Below are 23,151 nucleotides of genomic sequence, written 5' to 3'. Positions count from 1 at the left end.
ACACATGAATATGGATCCCAGGGCCTGAAGGAGAGTTTCCTCTCCTTCAGACCCTGGGAACCATCCAGGATCACTTCCGATATTTGAGTCCCATTGACTTGTATTGGTATCGGGTATCGGTATCGGCGATATCCGATATTTTTCGGATATCGGCCGATACAATCCGATACCGATACTTTCAAATATCGGAAGGTATCACTCAACACTACTCATGAGGAGAACATCATTTTACCTCTATACAAGTCACTAGTTCGACCACACTTAGAATATTGTGTACAGTTCTGGTCTCCGGTGTATAAGAAAGACATAGCTGAACTAGAGCGGGTGCAGAGAAGAGTGACCAAGGTTATTGGAGGACTGGGGGGTCTGCAATACCAAGATAGGTTATTACACTTGGGGCTTTTTAGTTTGGAAAAACGAAGGCTAATGGGTGATCTTATTTTAATGTAGAAATATATGAGGGGACAGTACAAAGACCTTTCTGATGATCTTTTTAATCATAGACATGAGACAGGGATAAGGGGACATCCTCTATGTCTGAAGGAAAGAAGGTTTAAGGTTAATAACAGATGCAGATTATTTACTGTAAGAGCAGTGAGACTATGGAACTCTCTGCCGTATGATGTAATGAGTGATTCATTACTAAAATTTAAGAGGGGACTGGATGCCTTTCTTGAAAACTATAATGTTACAGGTTATATATGCTAGATTCCTTGATAGGGCGTTGATCCAGGGAACTAGTCTGATTGCCGTATGTGGAGTTGGGAAGGAATTTTTTCTCCTATATGGAGCTTACTCTTTGCCACATGGTTTTTTTTTGCCTTCCTCTGGATCAACATGCTAGGGCATGTTAGGTTAGGCTATGGGTTGAACTAGATGGACTTAAAGTCTTCCTTCAACCTTAATGACTATGTTACTATGAAGACCGAGGAACACAACAGGCAGGTCCGTGATTCTGTTGTGGCAAAGTTTAAAGCCGGATTTGGATACAAAATGATTTCCAAAATTTTAAACATCCCAAGGAGCACTGTCCAAGCGATCATATTGAAATGGATGGAGTAGCATACCACTGCAAATCTACCAAGACTTGGCCGTCCCTCTAAACTTTCATCTCAAACAAGGAGAAGACAAATCAGAGATGCAGCCAAGAGGCCCATGATCACTCTGGATGAACTGCAGAGATCTACAGCTGAGGTGGGACAGTCTGTCCATAGGACAACAATCAGTCGCACAATGCACAAATCTGGCCTTTATGGAAGAGTGGCAAGAAGAAAGCCATTTCTCAAAGATATCCATAAAAAGTGTCCTTTAAAGTTTGCAACAAGCCACCTGGGAGACACACCAAACATGTGGAAGAAGGTGCTCTGGTCAGATGAAACCAAAATCGGACTTTTTGGCAGCAATGCCAAATGATATCTTTGGTGTAAAGGCAAAACAGCTCATCACCCTGAACACACCATCCCCACTGTCAAACATGGTGGTGGCAGCAGCATGGTTTGGACCTGTTTTTCTTCAGCAGGGACAGAGAAGATGGTTAAAATTGATAGGAAGATGGATGGAGCCAAATACAGGAACATTCTTGAAGAAAACCTGTAGGAGTCTGAAAAAGACCTGAGACTGGGATGGAGATTTGTATTCCAACAAGACAATGATCCCAAACTTAAAGCAAAATCTACAATGGAATGGTTCACAAATCAACGTATCCAGGTGTTAGAATGGCCAAGTCAAAGTCCAGATCTCAATCCAATCGAAATCTGAGGAAAGAGCTGAAAACTGCTGTTCACAAACGATCTCCATCAAACCTGACTGAGCTCAAGCTGTTTGCCAAGGAAGAATGGGCAAGAATTTCAGTCTCTCGATGTACAAAATTGATAGAGATATACCCCAAGCGACTTGCAGCTATAATCACAGCAAAAGGTGGCATAACAAAGTATTAAGTTAAAGGGGCTGAATAATATTGCACACCCCACTTTTCAGTTTTTGAATTTCCACAAAAATTTAAAATAACCAATAAATTTTGTTCAATTTCACAATCGCGTTCCACTTGTTGTCGATTCTTCACCAAAAATTTACATTGGGTATCTTTATGTTTGAAGCATGATATGTGGGAAAAGGTTGAAAAGATCCAGGGGGCTGAATACTTTCGCAAGGCACTGTATGCAACACTGCGAAATAAAGTTAGAGACTATATTAAACATGCTGGATCTAAGCTGATCTGTCAGTCGCTCAAAAGGTAAGATATTTGTGAGTTATGCTGGTTTATTTGCGTTCTTTCAATTTTCCAGCATCATTTTGCTTTTGTTCAGAACATAGTAAATGCCTTTAGGCTAAAACATGCAGTATTTCTGAAGTAAACATAACAGATATTTTACAGCTGTTCCAAACTTACAATTCAGGCTGTGTTCTAACCAGGGGTAGCCACAGTAGTACAAATGTTGAATAAACCAATGCTTGCAATATTTAGAGTAGAACATATAATACATTGTCTTGCAAAAGTATTCACTCCATTGGCATTTTTTGTATTTTGTTACTTCACAAACTAGGTTTTTTGAGGGTTTGCATTAGTTCATGTAAAGAACATGCCTATGACTGTGAACATTTAGTTTTCTTTTTATTGTGAGGCAAACAACAAATAGGACAAAATAACTGAAAACTTCGAAAGAGAGGAAAATCCAGCAATAGGTGTAGGTGAACTAAAAAAATCACTTTTATTCCACATATATCAATCCACATATATCAATTGTCAGAACATGTAGCTATGTGTCCGACAATTGATATATGTGGATTGATGTTTGAAAATATGGAATAAAAGTGATTTTTCAGTTCACCCACGCCTATTGCTGGATTTTCCTCTCTTTCGTTGTGCTGTATTGGACTACTCCTCCAGATCCGTGCAAGGCGTTGGCTGATTCAGGGGTATCACCAGGAAGCTTGGTAAGCTGATTTCACATTTTTTATATCAACTGAAAACTTCATTACATTGTTACATAGCTAGCAAGGCCGAAAAAGAAATTTGTCCATCCAGTTCAGCCTATATTCCGTCAGAATAATTCCCCAGATCTATGTCCTTCTAAAGAACCTAATAACTGTAAGATACAATATATTGCTATGCTCCAGGAAGACATCCAGGCCTCTCTTGAACCCCTCAACTGAGTTTGCCATAAACATAACTATTCACCCCCCTGAAGTCAGTACTCCTTTTGATGCACTTACCGCTGCGAGTCGCTTTGGATAAGTCTCTTTGAGACTTCCACATCTTGCCACTGGGAGTTTTGTCCACTTGTAAAGGCAAAACTGCTCCAGAAACTTCAAGTTAGATGGTTCCCTCTGGCGAACAGCTATCTTGAAGTCTGACCAAAGATTTTCAATTGGACTAAGGCCTGGGCTTTGACTAGGCCACTCCAAAGCATTTACTTGTTTCCCCTTAAACCACTCTAGGGTTGCTTTAGCAGTATGCTTTGAGTCATTGTCTTGTTGGAAGTTGAACCTCTGTCCCATTACCAAATCACTGATATATAAAAACAGGTTTTGCTCAAGAATATTCCTGTATTTGGAAGAATGCAAGCAACCCTGCCTGCTTTAATGAATTTCTGTGTACAGATCACTGTAAAAACATGAATCTGTCAATGAGTGCATGGAAAAAGCAATCAAGTTATGAACTGTGGAAAAGATGTATGTGACCAGAAAGCTCAATCATTACCAGCAGATGATATCTTGGACCTATACCTACATTAAACTAAGCTAACAGCGGTATTCACAGGGAATATAATAGATGCTACCTTAATATTTTTTTCTTAGGTTGCAACAGCAAGGACTATAAGGTGATAATAATCCCTGACTAGATGCCTGTAATACGCTATCCCTACTGTGAAAGTTCACCCTACATGAATTGCAAATAAGAGTAGTATTATTAGAATTATTAGAATCTATTTGAATTTGTCAAAAAAAAAGCTATTAGTTTAATGTAGCAGCATCAAGGATTGTTATTTCATTAATTCCGCTGAGGAGTATAGTGGAGCATTTCACATCTACTTATCTTGAAATGGAGGAGGCCAGGATCTTCTGTACTTACTGTACAAAGTCTCCTGTACCACTGTGAAATCTTGAATGCAGTGTGAGAACTCCCTATGTGATGACAACCTGAGAGCCCATAATAAGGCACTTTTGTGGCCTGTGGTTGGGTGGATGGGTGGCTACATATTTCCGCTAGCACAACAAGAACTGGGGTAAGGACAACTGAACACTACGCTGAGACAAGAAAGTGGACATGGTTGCTAAGGGTGGTTGCAAGTGTGCAACGACAGAGTGGGAGGCTTCTTTGCCTGCGTTATGGACATTGGCTTTACATGCACGTAGAACGGCAGACACTGTTTTTGTACCCTAGTGTTCGGCCCAATTAGTCGGGTACTTTGCTGTCATATGCCTGAGCATGCTGTTGGTGGTCAGGCAGGTAGTTGTACTGCCCTTCTGATGCTGGCATTGCAGATTTGAAATGACATTTTGTTGGTTAACTGGACTGCCTTTAAAAAAGTGGCAGACTAAGCTACAACTAAACCTTGGCCAGGCAACTTGACCTGTGTTGGTACTCTGGGGAACACTTGCCTGCTCTGTGTTTCTGGACACCACTCTGCCTTTTCCTGACTGTTGTGGTTGTACAGTTCCTGCCCCCTGTACAGTGCTGTCCTTGCTCTGCATGTCATCTTCCCAGGTTGAGTCAGTGACTTCATCGTCCACCACCTCATCTTCCACTTCCGCACCCTGGTCCTCCTCCTGACTTGCTGATATAACATCACATGTTGGCAGTGTGTCACATCATCATTCACTTCTTGCAATAGTAATTGCATTTTGCCTCCATCACCTTCTTGTGACCGTGGTTGGTCAAATATTTGGGCATCACTACATGCGATCTCCTCATGTCCTGCTTGAAACATGCAGGGGGGAGAGGTCAGAAACTATAAATGGAAATATAAACCGTTGTTTGGAATGACCAAGTGTGGGATCACTTGTCTCTTGTCGCTCCGCATGGAGGGAGGAAGGTGGATCAGGGTGAACATTATGTGGTACAGAATCTTGGCTACTGAGGCAAATTTGTGCACCTCAGATTACTTTTTTACTGCCTGTGCTATATAGTGATGCTATGCAACCAAGTCTGGCTGTATTATCATACAGTATACAATATACGTTGGGAGCTTTTTGCAATGTGTAGTTCAACATTCCCATATCCCTCCTTTAACCATTAGGTCAAAAGTGTGTTCTTTCAGCCCCTGAAATGGACATCTGCATACCAGTAGTGTCCATTAGTGATGAGCGAATAGCATTGTTGCTCCGGTCTCCCCGAGCATGCTTGGGTGATCTCCAAGTATTTCTTAGTGCTTGGAGATTTTGTTTTTGTTGCCTCAGCTACATGATTTATGGCTTCTGGACAGCCTGAATACATGTGGGAATTCCCTAACAAACAGGCATTCCTCACATGTATTCAGCCTGTCTAGCAGCCATAAATCATGCAGCTGAGGCAAGGAAAACTAAATCTCCGAGCACTAACTACTCAGAGATCACCCGAGCATGCTCGGGGAGACCCAAGCAACAATGCTATTTGCTCATCACTAGTTTCCATGTGTAGGAAAAATGCAGCAGACTTTGCACATGACCATTGCAGAGAAATGGATACCATGTTGTGTATGTTTTTTACACTAGGTCTCTATGGTGGACGAATGCACAGGCATCCAATCTAATTATGTCCAATGCCAAGCGTACACATCCTTCACATTGATATTTGGCACAGACACAGTGTGTACTATGCCTAAGTTTGTTAATCTAATTTTTTTCTCACAATAAAGACAAGGAGATAAATTAGAAAAATAAAATGCACCAAAATAAAGTGGATCCTTATTTATAAAGGATTATTTGAATTTTTTTTTCTGAGCTAAATGAATAATTTTTGACAAATTAACACATGATGAAGGCTAGACAAGCCACTTTCATGAGTTGCACCAAACATAGAATTGTAAGTGGAAATTATGTCGGATTCTAACTAGTTTATCTTTTTGATATATATTATTCCTTGAATGTCTTGAAATCAGCAGCCAGGATCATATTCCTCACCAATCATTATATCGATGCCTCTGCTTTGTGCCAGTCATTGCACTGGTTACCCATCCACTCAAGAATTCAAATTCAGTACAAACTTATTACCCTCACCTACAAAGCACCCCACGAATCAGCACCACCCTACATCTCCTCCCTCATCTCAGCCTACCACCGTACCCGTGCCCTCCATTCTACAAATGACCTGAGGTTGACATCCTCAATAATCAGAACCTACCACTCCAGTCTCCAAGACTTTTCACGTGCAGCACCAATTCTTTGGAATGCACCACCCAAGTTAATACGATTAATCCCCAATCCCCACAGTTTTAAGAGTGTCTTAAAAATACATTTGTTCAGACTGGCCTGCCACCTCAAATCATTAACCTAACTAGCCCTGTGTTGCTCATTCAAAATCTTTACCATAACCAGATTCTTTGTATCATGTTCTCACTTGCTTTACGCATTTAATAGCTCTCTGTGTCTGTACTGTTGCATACTTAGGATGAAAACCGATTCATGCAGCATTACATGAACACCTGATTTCTTACATTATGGCTAATCTGAACAACGAAAGCAAACACCTTTCGTGTCTCCCCTTTTTCCTCATAGATTGTAAGCTTGCGAGCAGGGCCCCCATTCCTCTTGGTATCTGTTTTTATCTATGTGTTAATTGTTATGCTGTTATATCTATTGTCTGTACAAGTCCCCTCTAAAATGTAAAGTGCTTCGGAATATGTTGGTGCTATAGAAATACAATTATTATTATTATTCCTCTAAATTTTCTCTAGAAAACTGAAGTTAAAAATTAAATATTTGCCTTCTTTGTTGAGCTTCCCTTATAATACCTAAAATTATGAAACTTTCTGCTAATCCATTCACTGACTTTTGTCATATGAATATTACCACAATGTAGTACATTCCATATTTTGCAGTCAATTGATCTCTGTAGGGAATATTTGATAACCCATATGGTACCACTATCTTTTAATCCCAGAGGTTAGCAGTAAAATATTTCTTATTGCTTTAATGTGTACTCAAAAATGACTTGGCTACATAAATGAGATTAAACTTCCCATTCATACAGTGCCTTTTCTTATATATCATTTTGCAACTTCTGTCATTTCATTTTAAGGATTTTAATGATCTATAGCTAAAGATGAAGTTCTGATGCCTGAAAATCATTTTCATTCAAGGAAAAATGGAAATCTGTAAATTTTGTTATAGCTCCAAATTAAATGGTTTTGTACCAATTGTAATGTTTAATGTTAGTTCAAGCCCCGATAATCATATACGTTAATTTATCTGATAGATTGAGTCAGAAGAACATTTTGCAAAAACTGGAAAGAAGAGAAAATAATAATATAAATTTGAAACTGCTACCTAAAGGTAACATATTAAAATTCTAAAATGTTTGTCCCTCATGGAATTCACTTAGTCTCAAACTCCTTTTTCCCAGCACTTGAGTGGTATAATCAGGTGGACAATAGTTGCAGAAGAAGAATTGAAGATTTACACTGTTTTGTTGTACATCAAGAGTGGGGCAGCTTTTTTCTGCCAGGGGCCAGTCAGATATTTATAACATCATTTGAGGGCCATACAAAATTAGGAACTTGAAAAATATTCTGCTTTATTTGGTCAAATAATTAATGAACTCACCCCTAATGTGATGGCTGGAACTGCTTCTCATGGGTGAGAAATGCAATGATAAGTAGTATTGATGATGCTACACACAAATGCTTTTCCAGATTTACAGTGGTTTGGAGTGGTATAACTTTTCAATATGTGATGGGCAGTAATATTCACTCCCCAGCCTGCTCACGTGCCGCCCACAGTATGGCTATATTGGTGTAGCTGGTCAAGGCTGGTCTGGAAACCCCAAATGTTGCAGCTTCTAACTTGTGCAAAAATATTGTGACTTATTAAGGTGTTTTATAACAGAATTTGACATAAACATCTTAATAATTTTGATCCAAGGTGGCCAACCCATGTAAGCTATCATCTTATCCATAATTTCAAAAATATTAGCTTGAAAGGAAAGACATATTTCATATAGATAAATTATTATTTTTAAGTTTTCTTTTTCATTTTTGTAGAGTACATTAGAGAAGAGCAACTTGATTTGATGCAAAGAATATTCATGTTGCATTTTGGTAAATTTGCTGGACCTGATGGAATCAAACAATTGGTAATTGATTCAGGCAAACCACCAAAAATGCTCGCTGCTATTTTACACAATGCAGAATATTTCATCAGCCAGAGAAGGCTTGCATAACTTTGGGCTTCTCAATAAAGCCTTGCAGCTATCACATCACACAGTATAGCCCAGCTATAACATAGCAAAGCACATCATATACTGTAGTGTAGCACAGCCTATATAAAAGCTAAGGCAGGAAATGCAGCACAACAATCAGTTTGGGGTGAATCTCTTTATTGAAAGGATGTACCAAACCACAGCTCTGAATTAACTGTATAGCTAGTGTGTGTGACAAAAAAAACAGTAAAGAATGGTAAACATCTGTTCACCCATAGCCATATGTAGAGGTAATTTTGACATTACTAAGGCTGTATTTGTAATAAAGAGATAGAAAGGTTATCTGTAGTCCTAGAGGACCTCAGAATATTATATTTGCCTCTTCAGGGCAATTGAAGTACTTGCGATTTGCAGCAAATGTAATCATCTCAAATCAAATTTTTGTGAAAATTTTCCTGAGTTGGCAAATTCAAATTTCAAAATATTTGATTATCTCTACTATACATGACTTATTGGAGAGTCTAAAATTTATTTAGATAAAAATCTGTGTGGAAATTGAAAGACCATATATTATATACATTTTTTCATTGTTGGGCTAATGTGAAACATTTTCACAATGTTTAACCCCTTTACCCCCAAGGGTGGTTTGCACGTTAATGACCGGGCCAATTTTTACAATTCTGACCACTGTCCCTTTATGAGGTTATAACTCTGGAACGCTTCAACGGATCCTGATAATTCTGACACTGTTTTATGGTGACATATTGTACTTCTTTATAGTGGTAAAATTTCTTTGTGTTTATTTGTGAAAAAATTGAAATTTTGTGAAAATTTAGCAATTTTCCAAATTTGAATTTTTATGCCCTTAAATCACAGAGATGTGTCACATAAAATGCTTAATAAGTAACATTTCCCACAGGTCTACTTTACATCAGCACAATTTTGGAACCAACATTCTTTTTTTTGTTAGGGAGTTATAAGGGTTAAAAGTTGACCAGCAATTTCTCATTTTTACAACACCATTTTTTTTAGGGCCACATCTCAATTGAAGTCATTTTGAGGGGTCTATATGATAGAAAATAACCAAGTGTGACACCATTCTAAAAACTGCACCCATCAAGGTGCTCAAAACCACATTCAAGAAGTTTATGAACAGGAATTTTTAGAATGTTTAAAGAAAAATGAATATTTAACTTTTTTCACACAAAATTTACTTCAGCTCCAATTTGTTTTATTTTACCAAGGGTAGCAGGAGAAAATGGACCAAAAAAGTTGTTGTACAATTTGTCCTGAGTACGCCGATACCCCATATGTGGGGGTAAACCACTGTTTGGGCACATGACAGAGCTCGGAAGGGAAGGAGCACTATTTGACTTTTCAATGCAAATTGACAGGAATTGAGATGGGATGCCAAGTTGCGTTTGGAGAGCCACTGATGTGCCAAAACATTGAAACCCCCCACAAGTGACACCATTTTGGAAAGTAGACCCCCTAAGGAACTTATCTAGATTTGTTGTGAGAGCTTTGACCCACCAAGTGCTTCACAGAAGTTTATAATGCAGAGCCATAAAAATAAAAAATCATATTTTTTTCACAAAAATAATTTTTCGCCCCCAATCTTTTATTTTCCCAAGGGTAAAAGAAGAAATTGGACCCCAAAAGTTGTTGGGCAATTTGTCCTGAGTACGCTGATAACCCATATGTGGGGGTAAACTATTTTTTGGGCACATGGCAGAGCTCAGAAGGGAAGGAGCGCCGTTTTACTTTTCAATGCAAAATTGACTGGAATTGAGATGGGACACCATGTTGCGTTTGGAGAGCCACTGATGTGCCTAAACATTGAAACCCCCCAAAAGTGACACAATTTTGGAAACTAGACCCCCAAGGAACTTATCTAGATGTGTTGTGAGAATTTTGAACCTCCAAGTGTTTCACTACATTTATAACGTAGAGCCGTGAAAATAAAAAATCTTTTTTTCCCTCAAAAATCTTTTTTAGCCCCCCAAATTTTTATTTTCCCAAAGGTAGCAAGAGAAATTGGACCCCAAAAGTTGTTGTACAATTTGTCCTGAGTACGCTGATACCCCATATGTTGGTATAAACCCCTGTTTGGGCGCAAGGGAGAGCTCCGAAGCGAAGGAGCACTGTTTTACTTTTTCAACACAGAATTGGCTGGAATTGAGATCAGACGCCATGTCGCATTTGGAGAGCCCCTGATGTGCCTAAACAGTGGAAACCCCCAATTCTAACTGAAAGCCTAACCCTAGCCCCAACCTAGCCCTAACCCTAACCCTAACCCTAGCCCTAACCCTAGCCCTAGCCCTAACCCTAGCCCTAGCCCTAACCCTAGCCCTAACCCTAGCCCTAACCCTAACCCTAGCCCTAACCCTAATGGGATAATGCAAATAAATACATTTTTTAATTTTATTATTTTTCCCTAACTAAAGGAATGATGAAGGGGGGTTTGATTTACTTTTACAGTGTTTTTTAGAGGATTTTTATGATTGGCAACTGTCACACACTAAAAGACGCTTTTTATTGCAAAAAATTGTTTTTGCCTCTCCACATTTTGAGAACTATAAATTTTTCATATTTTGGTCCACAGAGTCATGTGAGATCTTGTTTTTTGCGGGAGGAGTTGACGTTTCTATTGGTAACATTTTTGGGCATATGACATTTTTTGTTTGCTTTTTATTCTGATTTTTGTGAGACAGAATGACCAAAAACCAGCTATTCATGAAATTCTTTTGGGGGGGCGTTTATACCGTTCCACCTTTGGTAAACTTGATAAAGCAGTTTTATTCTTCGGGTCAGTACAATTACAGCGATACATCATTTATATCATTTTTTTATGTTTTGGCGCTTTTATACAATAGAAACTATTTTATAAAAAAACATTTTTTTGCATCGTTTTATTCTGAGGACTATAACTTTTTTTGTTTTTTCGCTGATGATGCTGTATGGCAGCTCATTTTTTGCAGGACAAGATGACGTTTTCAGTGGTACCATGGTTATTTATATCTTTTTTTTTGATCGCATGCTATTCCACTTTTTGTTCAGCGGCATGATAATAAAGCGTTGTTTTTTGCCTCGTTTTTTTACCGCGTTCACTGAAGGGGTTAACTAGCGAGACAGTTTTATTGGTGGGGTCGTTGCGGATGCGGTGATACTAAATATGTGTACTTTTATTGTTTTTTTATTATTTAGATAAAGAAGTGTATTTATGGGAACAATATTTTTTTTTCTTTATTTAGGAATTTTTTTTCTTTTTTTTTACACATGTGAATATTTTTTTTTGTACTTTATAACATTGTTCCGGGGGGGCATCATGTTATTGGGTCAGATCGCTGATCTGACACTTTGCAGTTCACTGTGTCAGATCAGCGATCTGACATGCAGAGCAGGCGCTGGTAAGCCACCTCCCTGCAGGACCAGGATGTAGCCCCATGGCCATTTTGGATCCGGGGCCTACAGGAAAGAGACGCTCAGTACAAGGTGAGCACATTGCCTTGTACCGAGGGTCTCAGGGAAGCATGCTGGGAGCCCCCTCCCTGTGCAATGCTTTCTTGTACCACCGGAACGCTGCGATCATGTTTGATCGCAGTGTTCCAGGGGTTAATGTGCCAGGAGCGATCCGTGACCGCTTCTGGCACATAGTGCAGGATGTCAGCTGTGATAGTTGACAACCGGCCGCGATCGCATATGACGTACTATCCCGTCAGTGGTCATGCACGCCCACCCCACCTCGACGGGATAGTACGTCTTATGTCAGAAAGGGGTTAAGCGACAGCTCCTAATTACAATTACAGATAAACATCTGGACAAGCGTTAATAATCCTGCACAGTATGTATTACAATGATCATGAACCAAGGAAAATCACAAATGACTTTGTCTGATAGCACGACTTAAAAAAGTAAATCAGCGATATATTTTTAGGAATACTTGCTTATTTTAATTGTATGTACTGAGAGTCTGTTGGAATGTACTTAACTACAATAGGTTGATGTCTTTTTCTCTTCATTATAGAATGTGTGACACGGGTGAAGGGCTATTTACATTTCAAACAAGAGAAGGAGAGATGATCTATCAGAAAGTCCATTCTGCAACACTGGCAATAGCTGAGCAACACGAAAGGCTTATGTTAGAACTTGAGAAAAAAGCAAGAGTAAGTGTATTACAATACTATACTGCTGTACAATTAATATTAAAAATAATTTGTTATTTTTTAATGTAAAACTTTTTATTGCATTCTTGTCTTTAGAGCTCCTAACTAGTGTTGAGCATTCCGATACCGCAAGTATCGAGTATCGGCCGATACTTGCGGGTATCGGAATTCCGATACCGAGATCCGATACTTTTGTGGTATCGGGTATCGGTATTGAAACAACATTAATGTGTAAAATAAAGAATTAAAATAAAAAAATAGGGATATACTCACCCTCTGACGCGCCCTGGACTTTACCGCCGTAACCGGGAGCCTTCTTTGCTTCAAATGCGCGCGTTTTCTTCATTCCGTGACATCACGGCTTGTGATTGGTCGCGTGCCGCCCATGTGGCCGCGACGCGACCAATCACAGCAAGCCGTGACGTAATTTTCAGGTCCTTCTAGGCATTCAGTAGTTTAAAATTACGTTCCGGCTTTGTGATTGGTCGCGTTGCGGTCACATGGGCGACGCGACCAATCACAAGCCGTGACGTCACGGGAGGCAGGACAAGCGCGCATTTCAAAATGCGCGCGTATCCAGCCTCCCGTGACGTCACGGCTTGTGATTGGTCGCGTCGCCCATGTGACCGCGACGCGACCAATCACAAGCCAGAACGTAATTTTAAAATCCTGAAGGACCTAAAATTACGTCACGGCTTGCTGTGATTGGTCGCGTCGCGGCCACATGGGCGGCACGCGACCAATCACAAGCCGGGACTTCACGTAAGGAAGGAAAAGCGCGAATTTTAAGCAAACAACGCTGCCGGTTCCCTCGGTAAGGTGCAGGCTGCGTCGGAGAGGTGAGTATAGCAATATTTTTTATTTTAATTCTTTATTTTACACATTAATATGGTTCCCAGGGCCTGAAGGAGAGTTTCCTCTCCTTCAGACCCTGGGAACCATCAGGAATACCGTCCGATACATGAGTCCCATTGACTTGTATTGGTATCGGGTATCGGATTAGATCCGATACTTTGCCGGTATCGGCCGATACTTTCCGATACCGATACTTTCAAGTATCGGACGTTATCGCTCAACACTACTCCTAACTATAGCTGCTTCACAAATTTTATGTAGTATTCACTGCGTTTTTATGTAAGAGATAAAAAAACCTTCTGAATGCTAAAGTGTTACATATAACTATTACTGCAGATTTATTCTGTATGTCTCATGCAGTGCAATAATGTTGTCTTATTCAGACCTCTACTCAATGCAGAAGAAACAACTTACGTACAGTACTACAAGTATAAGACATCACTTAAAAAGACCTTATTGGTATGTGACAAAGAACATAAAATAATATAACAATTTTCTCTTCAACTCCTGTTGGACACCTGAACTTGACTTCATATAGAATATTAGTATTTATCTGCCATGTAAGAAAATTCACCCACAGAAATTTCTCGTACCTTTAAAATGCCCAAAAATCCACAACAGATAGCAAGAAATATGTAAGTCTTCTAAAATAATCATAGCAACGAAAGAGTATTGTGAAGGCTAAGAAATTTACATTTACATTACATTACATTTTTTGGTGTGGTTTTCATGCATTTTTTCATGTGTTTTTTCCATTCAATTTAATGGGTGAAAAACATTAAAAAAAATTGTGAAAGAAGTGACATGCTCTATTTCCAAAAAATAATGCAAAGCACAAAATACTGGTGACAAAAAAAAAACAATGTGTGTGCATGAGATTTCTGAAATCTCATAGGCTTTGCTGATACTGTGAAAGGTAGCTGAAAAAAGGCTGAAAAAAGGCTGAAAAAAGGTTCAATGTGAACTTAGCCTAATTGAGGTGTTAAATAGAACAGATAAAAAGTAAAATCTCCTGGTCTATGCTTCACTAGGTGCTGGCTATCTTGCGTTCTCTTCTGCAGCATGCATCCTATAATTGCTAAATATTGCATAAAACCAAGATCTTGCACAAAAAGTATCTATTAAACTAACAAAACAGCAAGTAAAACTGCATTTAAAAATCATAGCCATGGCTTTTAAGCATCGGGATTCTCACGTTGTGCGGGATGTACCGTATTTTTCCAACTATAAGATTTTAACCGAGTTTGCAGATTGAGATCTCGGCTTCAGGAAAATGGCCGCCATGATCTCCATCTGCGCACGTGCGGCCTCCCATGACCATTTTCCTGAAGCCTTGGTAAGCAGAGTACTGAATCTGTGCACGCGCGGCCTCAGAAAGATGGCCACCACCACCGGGAAAACCGTAACTCACCCAGCTCTGCTGCTCTCCTTCAATACCGGGCCGCGGATTCACCTCAAATGTGGATGGGACCCTGCTCACGCCATACCGGTCACCACGCCATATCATCCCCGCACCTCTGTCGCTGCCACAATGCCAGTAAGCCCGCCACCACCGGGAAAACCGTGACTTACCCAGCTCTGCTGCTCTCCTTCAATACTGCCGTGGCGCACCTCAGCATCACCTCACCTCTGCCACCACCATGCCTCCTGTGACCCTGCTCTGCCACTGCCTGCCCTCAGGTAAGAGATCTTAAATTCGGACAATAAGACGGCCCCCCATCTTATAAAAAATATTTTTTTCTGCAATTTTCACCCCAAATTTGGGGTGTGTCTTATGGTACGGTGCGTCTTATAGTCCGAAAAATATGGGCATCCCAGGCATTGTCTGGTGCTGTGGTCTCCCATTCAGGTCCGGTCACTGTGGTTGCTGCTCAGCACAGACATCAGACCCAGCATCTTAATCAGGCTTGTGGTATACATTTGGTTGTTGTGATATGCAGGTTTGGAGTCTAAGTCCAGAAATCACCTATCTGAGCATGTCCGTGATGTGGCATCTTCTTATTGGTGGTCTGACGTTAGCTGCTCTGGTGATGTGGCAGCTTCAGATTGGCTTGTGGGCAATGTCTTGACCGACTGGGCATGAGTGTTTGGGGTGGAGCCTTGTGTATAAAAGGCTCTCAGCGGTGCTCGTGGGTGCGCTAGTGTCATTTATGCTTGGTGTGTGTGGGTAGAAACTCTACCACTCTGTCTGCACATTGGAGTGTGTGTGTCTTTGCTCAGAGACTGTACACATTGGCAGGCAGGTTGAACACTTACTGTATGTGGTTTCGTACCCTTGGCTCAGCGCCTGAGTCTCTGGTCTGCTACATGCTTAGGGTGCTGGTCAGGCACAGGTTCAGTAGTGTCAGAACTGTGGTTTCTAGCCACTTGGCTTAGCATTTGATTCATTCATGTGCACGATTGTCACAGTTCAGTTACAGATCAAGCTCAACCCTTATGCTATACTTCCCGGTGAAAGCAACAGGGTATAGTATCTAGCGTCAAAGAGCTCTCTCTCTCTCTTGGCTTTATTTGTGTGTGCGGTTTGCACCGTTTGTTTGCAGAGCTAGCCCAATCCACGTGCTTTTATCTCTGTGACACTAACAGGGTATAGCACTTCACATACTCATGCCGTACCTCTCGGTGAAGTAGCTGAGCTTGGTACTCTGTGTTCCGTTCACACTGAGTGGCGTTAACTCAGTGTGTTTAAGGTAATGCTTGCTGTTGTGTTTCATCAATATTCACACTAGCAGAAGTGTTCTTCTCTGCACGGTGGACCCCGGGTTGCGATTGCACTTTATTTTTATATTTTATTTGGTGCAATCTGCCAAACCTAACAATGGCTCAATGTCATGTAGTTCTCTGACTAAGTAGAGTTTTGCTTGATTGCTTCTTCTGTGGTGTCTCCTACCTCTTAGTCAGCACAGTTTACGTGTCCATAAAAGTAAAACATACTGTAATAGGCTTACAAACATTTGAAAAAATTACCATGTTAAATCTAGAGCCCTTTCCCTTTACTTTGTCCACATCATCATGCATTTTAATTAAACATTGTAACATTTTATTTAAGAAATTTTAAAGCTTGATAACATTTAAAAAATCTTTCAGTAATAAATGTAATAGGTGCAAGAAAAGTACCTTTTATTCATAATTCCCTAGTTAGGGTGAGAGCTTTACCAAACTGTTTACCTGAGTCTCATAAAATATGAAAGAGCGTCAAAATTTTGATCACCACGTTTTTGGCCATAACCTGCAAACAGCAAATTAAGAAGAAGCATTGCCAAAATTAATGACAACACCAAGAAGAAAATTGGATAAAATTGAAATAAAATCTAAGTTCAATGAAAACGGTAAATAATTATCTCCAAAAAAAGTATTAATTTAACAAATCCTATCTTAGTGATGACCATACTCCATTATAAAAAAAGATGTTTAACAAGAAACAGCAACATTTCTCATAAAGAAAACTTGAACAAAACTGCATACTTTGTGGAGCATAAAACCTGATAGTCTAAAGTCTACTTGAACAGGAGTAAACTTGAGTCAGGAAGTGAGCCTTATGTATGATTTGTAGGTGCAGATTTTAATTGATCTTTTGTTAATATAAATATTTTGCATGCAAAATCCTGGTGTTATGCGAAACTTCACTGTTACGGGCCGCTGAGTGTTTTTCTTTTCTTCCTTTATTAGAAGGAGTGTATTTGCGAAAGTCAGCACCGATTGAAGATTAAACAAGGAAGGCATTCTTTATATCTGTTAAAAACCTCAATGACTTTGAGAACTCTGAGACTATCAGTGAAATTTCCCTAAGTCTGTGCAATACTTTATTATTACTGCACATAATAAGATGTCTCTTTGGATAACAGTGTTCAGCTATGATACAACACTACTTCTAAAGAGATATTCTGAAAGAGTAGCTGCTTGTAGTTGGTTCATTTTCTAGAAGAGGACATACCTGCTTCTAAAAGGTTAACATGAGTCTTTCACTACATACACACAGACTGACAGCCACAGAAATAACACACTAAGGAGAACTTGTGACAGGATTTACATTTGTGGTTGCAGCTTCTAGCTTCTATAATAGATGTAAATCCATGCTTCATCTCTTACATAATTACATGTAGCCTAAAGCAAAGATCTGACTTGTGATCACATGCTTCACACACTCAAGTCTCTCAGCTCATAAGCAAGAAATATAACACAACTATGAAAATAGTGACACACCAGAGAGCTTACAGAAGCACATTTTAGGCTTCATGTCATAAAGACAAATCTTTCATCACTAAATTAGATAATTTTTAGCTTTCCTAGCCCTAGAATGCGTGACCATAGAAATCTACACTATTACGTACCTGGGGCCTTTGAGGCCTGTTTTCAAATAACATGGAATAACTCAAAAAAAAATTTTTTTCAAAGTTATTTGAAAGTAAGCATGCATTCCCACTAGCTCTGGGGTCCGCCTGGACGGGATTTCATAATGGATCTGACCTCCTGGTGACCCCGGCTAAGGCTGGTAGAACGCGTACCTGGGGCCTCGCAGGCCTGTCAGGTTACTTTTTTATTATTTTCTGTAAAACTACTTTAGTTACAATTTTGAAACTCTAGGTATTCCTCAGCTATATAGTTGTTAGTAATTTCCAGTTGTTCGTATATTTTTATGTTATAGGCATTTCGTATAGCAACGCTTTTTTTGTGACTACCCCATATTCACGTACCTGGGGCCTTTTAGGCCTGTGTGCAAATAACATGGAATAACTCAAATAAAAATACTTTTCAAAGTTTATTTTAAATTTGCAAAGTAAGGATGCATTCCCACTAGCGCTGGGGTCCACCAGGAGGGGATCCGTAATGGATCTGACCTCCTGGTGACCTCAGCTAAGGCTGGTGGAATCCCGGCATTCCATCAGCCTTAGCTGGAGTTACCAGGAGGTCAGATCCATTATGGATCCCATTCTGGTGAACCCCAGCGCTACTTGGAACATAGCCTAAGATGTGTATAATTCCCCAAAAAAATTATGTACATAAAACAACAAAAATGTAACTAAACGGGCACGCCCAATATATTCACTCAGTACAATTTTTTATGATGGATACATTTTTTCTTATAAAAAGTTTTTACATAAAGTCTGTAGCAAACTTGGTGCAGGAATATTTATTTTCCACTTTACATATTCCCCCGACAATTCTTGCATATTATTTTTTCTTCAGAATGTTCCCTGCATACATTTTGTCCGCAAGTAGAACAGAAACGCTCCGATTTTCTTTCTTTCTTTGCTGGACAAATATAGCAGCGCTTTCTTTTTTTTTCTCTTTGCTCTGGCTGTTCCTGAAAGCATATTCCACATCGGATCATTGCCTCTGTAATTTGCCTTGATAGGGTAAAGTACAGCCCCCCCTACTCTTACCTTCAACAGATCACTTTCTTGTAAGTGCAGTAGAAGCCTCTGGTTTTGGAGCTCAGAAAGGTTTTTTGTTACAGACCAAAGAAAGCTGACTTCTTCCTCCAAAGTCTCTCCAGCAACTAGGATTTAGGACTAAAGGACCTGTACTGACATCATAATCACGTTACTTTGTGAGGGGAAACTCCCTTCCAGGATCACATTACCATGTCAGGCAGAATCCACACTCTTCCCAGCAACAGCCATCGACCAATAGTCATAAAGACTGAGTCATAAGTTCTTCCCCAACAACAGTACAGACAAAAAGACTGAGGAGTACATGTAAACCAAAGCAGGCCTCAAAGGCCCCAGGTACGTGAATCTGGGGTAGTCACAAAAAAAGCGTTGCTATACGAGATGCCTATAACATAAAAATATATGAACAACTGGATATTACTAACAACTATATACCTGAGGATTACCTTGAGTTTCAAAATTCTAACTAATGTAGTTTTACAGATAATAGAAAACAAGTAACCTAGCAGGCCTGCGAGGCCCCAGGTACGCGTTCTAGGGCTAGATATACAGTAGTTATTTTTACTTCCAATGAGCATCAATAAACATCTTTGCATGCTGGCATGCCTAAACATTTGAAGTGGTTATGCTATCAGTGACACAGCCATTGAAGTCATAAAGCAGAACTTCCCCCTTCATTTGAAGTACTTGCACAAAGTTTCTTCAGTGACTTGCAGTATAAATAATATATTTTGTCAAGCTAATATACAGTGGGTATGGAAAGTATTCATACCCTTTTACATTTTTCACTCTTTGTTTCATTGCAGCCATTTGGTAAATTCAAAAATGTTCATTTTTTTCTCATTAATGTACACTCTGCACCCCATCTTGACTGAAAAAATTGAAATGCAGTAATTTTTGCAAATATATTAAAAAAAGAAAAACTGAAATAGCACATGGTCATAAGTATTCAGACCTTTTGCTCAGTATTGAGTAGAAGCACCCTTTTGAGCTAGTACAGCCATGAGTCTTCAAGAGAATGATGCAACATGTTTTCACACCTGGAATTGGTGATCCTCTGCCAATCTTCCTTGCAGATCCTCTCCAGTTCCATCAGGTTGGATGGTGAATGTTGGTGGACAGCCATTTTCAGGTCTCTCCAGAGATGCTCAATTGGGTTTAGGCCAGGGCTCTTGCTGGGCCAGTCAAGAATGGTCACAGAGTTGTTCTGAAGCCACTTCTTTGTTATTTTAGCTGTGTGCTTATGGTCATTGTCTTGTTGGAAGGTGATCCTTTGGCCAAGTCTGAGGTCCAGAGCACTCTGGAAGAGGTTTTCATCCAGAATATCTCTGTACTTGGCTCATTCGTGTTTCTTTCAATGACAACCAGTCATCATGTCCCTGCAGCTGAAAAACACCCTATAGCATGATGCTGCCACCACCATGTTTCACTGTTGGGATGGTGTTAGGCAGGTGATGAGTAGTGCCTGGTTTTCTCCACACATACTGCTTAGAATTATCACCAAAACGGTCTATCTTCTTCTCATTAGACCAGAGAATCTTATTTCTCATAGTATGGGAGTCCTTCATGTGTTTTTTTAACAAACTCTATGCAGGTTTTCATATGTCTTGCACTGAGGAGAGGCTTCCGTCAGGCCGCTCTGCCATAAAGGCCTGACTGAGGGAGGGCTGCAGTGATAGTTGACTTTATGAACTTTCTCCCATCTCCCTACTGCATCTCTGGAGCTCAGCCACTGTGATCTTGGGCTTCTTCTCTACTTCTCTCACCAAGGCTCTTCTCCCACGATTGCTCAATTTGGCTGGATGACAAGGTCTAGGAAGACATCTGATGGTCCCAAACGTCTTCCATTTAAGGATTATGGAGGCCACTGTGCTCTTAGAAATCTTGAGTACTGCAGAAATTCTGTTGTAACCTTGATCAGATCTGTGCCTTGCCACAATTCTGTCTTTGAGCTCCTTGGCCAGTTCCTTGGACCTCAATATTCTCATTTGGTCTGACATGCACTGTGAGCTGTGAGGTCTTGTCCATATAAGGTGTGTGCCTTTCCAAATCAAGTCCTATCAGTTTAATTAAACACAGCTGGACTCCAATGAACGAATAGAACCATCTCATGGAGGATCACAAGGAAATGGACAGCATGTGAATTTAATATGAGTGTCTGCGCAAAGGGTCTGAATACTTATGACCATGTGATATTTCAGTTTTTCTTTTTTATTAATTTGCAAAAATGTCTACATTTCTGTTTTTTACAGTCAAGATAAGGTGCAGAGTGTACATTGTGTGAAAAAAAAAATGAATTTTTTTGACTTTACCAAATGACTACAATGAACCAAAGAGTGAAAAATTTAAAGGGTTCTGAATACTCTCCGTATCCACTATACTTAGCTACTCTTTACTTTTTGTGTAAGTCTTTTATTGCTGTACACATAATATATTTTTTCATTTTATTCTATGATTCTTTGAAAGACTAGTATTGTCTATTTTGTTTAGTATTATAATCTGCCACTGTAATCTGTACTACAGAAGCCTATTGTTGGTTGTTATAGTAATTGAATTGTTTTATAATGACTAATAGATTGCATGTCACAGTGTTTAAAAACCCAGGACTGAAATATAAAAAATAAGGCACCATCCATCGTTTGCGTTCTTTAGTTTTGTATGATTGGCAGCACAACTGGCCTTATTGAGCTGTTTATAGCTCAAGGATTCACTTTTTTCAAGCGCTATTCCATGCATTGATGAAAATTGCTTTTTCTCATCCTTCATCAAGCCTATAATGAAAATGAATACGCAGGTTGATAATTATCTATGGATTTGTTTTATTACAAATATTTTATGGAATTACCATGTCTCCACATTTTTTATATACACTTCTCAACATTGAAATGACAAAACTAAGGAAAAGTCATGGTATTATGAAAATCACAGAATCAATAGAAATATTAATGATATTAATATAATCATATTAATACAATGATATGCAAATGCTGAAATAATGGAAAGAAAATGTTGAAGTTGGGGGGTGGCGGAGGCATGGGGGGTGGGGTTAGAACAGTTAGTAATTTAAGAAAGAATAGAGGTACAGAGAGGAACATCAAGTGCATGTATACTAATGCCAGAAGCCTCGCCAACAAAATGGACGAATTAGAACTAATGTTGTTGGAACATAATTATAACATGGTGGGGATATCTGAAACATGGCTGGATGAGAGCCATGACTGGGCTGTTAACTTGCAGGGCTATAGCCTTTTCAGAAATGACCGTACAGATAAGCGAGGGGGTGGGGTGTGTCTGTTTGTAAAATCGACCTTAAAACCCATCCTGCGTGATAATATAGGTGAATCTAATGAAAATGTAGAGTCCCTGTGGGTGGAGATAAGGGGAGGGGGAAAAAATAATAAATTACTGATAGGGGTTTGTTATAAATCTTCAAAAATAATGGAAGCAATGGAGAATATCCTTGTAAAGCAAATAGATGAAGCTGCGACTCAAGGAGAAGTCATTATTATGGGGGACTTCAACTACCCTGAAATAGATTGGGGAACAGAAACCTGCAGTTCCAGTAAAGGTAATCGGTTTTTGACAACTATGAGAGACAATTACCTTTCACAACTGGTTCAGGACCCAACAAGGAGGGGGGCACTGGTAGACCTAATATTAACCAACAGGCCAGACCGCATATCAAATATAAGGGTTGGGGGTCACTTGGGGAATAGTGATCACAAAATAATAAGTTTTCATGTCTCCTTTAATAAGATGTGTAGTAGAGGGGTGACAAGGACACTAAACTTCAGGAGGGCAAATTTCCAACGGATGAGAGAGGATCTTGGTGCAATTAACTGGGACGATATCCTGAGACATAAAAGTACACAAAGAAAATGGGAGACATTTTTTAGCATCCTGGATAGGACCTGTGCACAGTATATACCGTATGGGAATAAACATACTAGAAATAGGAGGAAACCAATATGGCTAAATAGAGCTGTAAGGGGCGCAATAAGTGACAAAAAGAAAGCATTTAGGGAATTAAAGGAAGTAGGTAGTGAGGAGGCATTAAATAAATACAAAAAATTAAATAAATTATGTAAAAAGCAAATCAAGGCAGCAAAGATTGAGACAGAGAGACTCATTGCTAGAGAGAGCAAAAATAACCCCAAAATATTCTTTAACTACATAAATAGTAAGAAACTAAAAAATGATAGTGTTGGCCCCCTTAAAAATAGTCTGGGTGAAATGGTGGATGAGGATGAGGAAAAAGCCAATATGCTAAATGACTTTTTTTCATCAGTATTTACAAAAGAAAATCCCATGGCAGCCAATATGACTAGTGATAATAATTCCCAATTTAATGTTACCTGCTTAACCCAGCAGGAAGTACGGCGGGGTCTAAAAGTCACAA

The 23,151-nt window shown here is 39.5% G+C and overlaps 1 protein-coding gene across 3 annotated transcripts in view; it reads left to right on the top strand.

Moving 5' to 3' along the window:
• Nucleotides 1–23,151, top strand: part of DOK6 (docking protein 6) — a 1,023,171-nt gene that overhangs the window by 500,476 nt on the left and 499,544 nt on the right. For all 3 annotated transcript variants that reach the window (XM_077270110.1, XM_077270111.1, XM_077270112.1), the window contains one exon: nucleotides 12,366–12,504. In XM_077270110.1, coding sequence (XP_077126225.1) covers nucleotides 12,366–12,504 — 139 coding nt within the window. The remainder of the gene's footprint in view (nucleotides 1–12,365; nucleotides 12,505–23,151) is intronic.

The sequence above is a fragment of the Ranitomeya variabilis genome, chromosome 6 (genome assembly GCF_051348905.1).
Source record: "Ranitomeya variabilis isolate aRanVar5 chromosome 6, aRanVar5.hap1, whole genome shotgun sequence".
Lineage (NCBI taxonomy): Eukaryota > Metazoa > Chordata > Amphibia > Anura > Dendrobatidae > Ranitomeya > Ranitomeya variabilis.
This window is presented reverse-complemented; position numbering and strand designations above follow the sequence as displayed.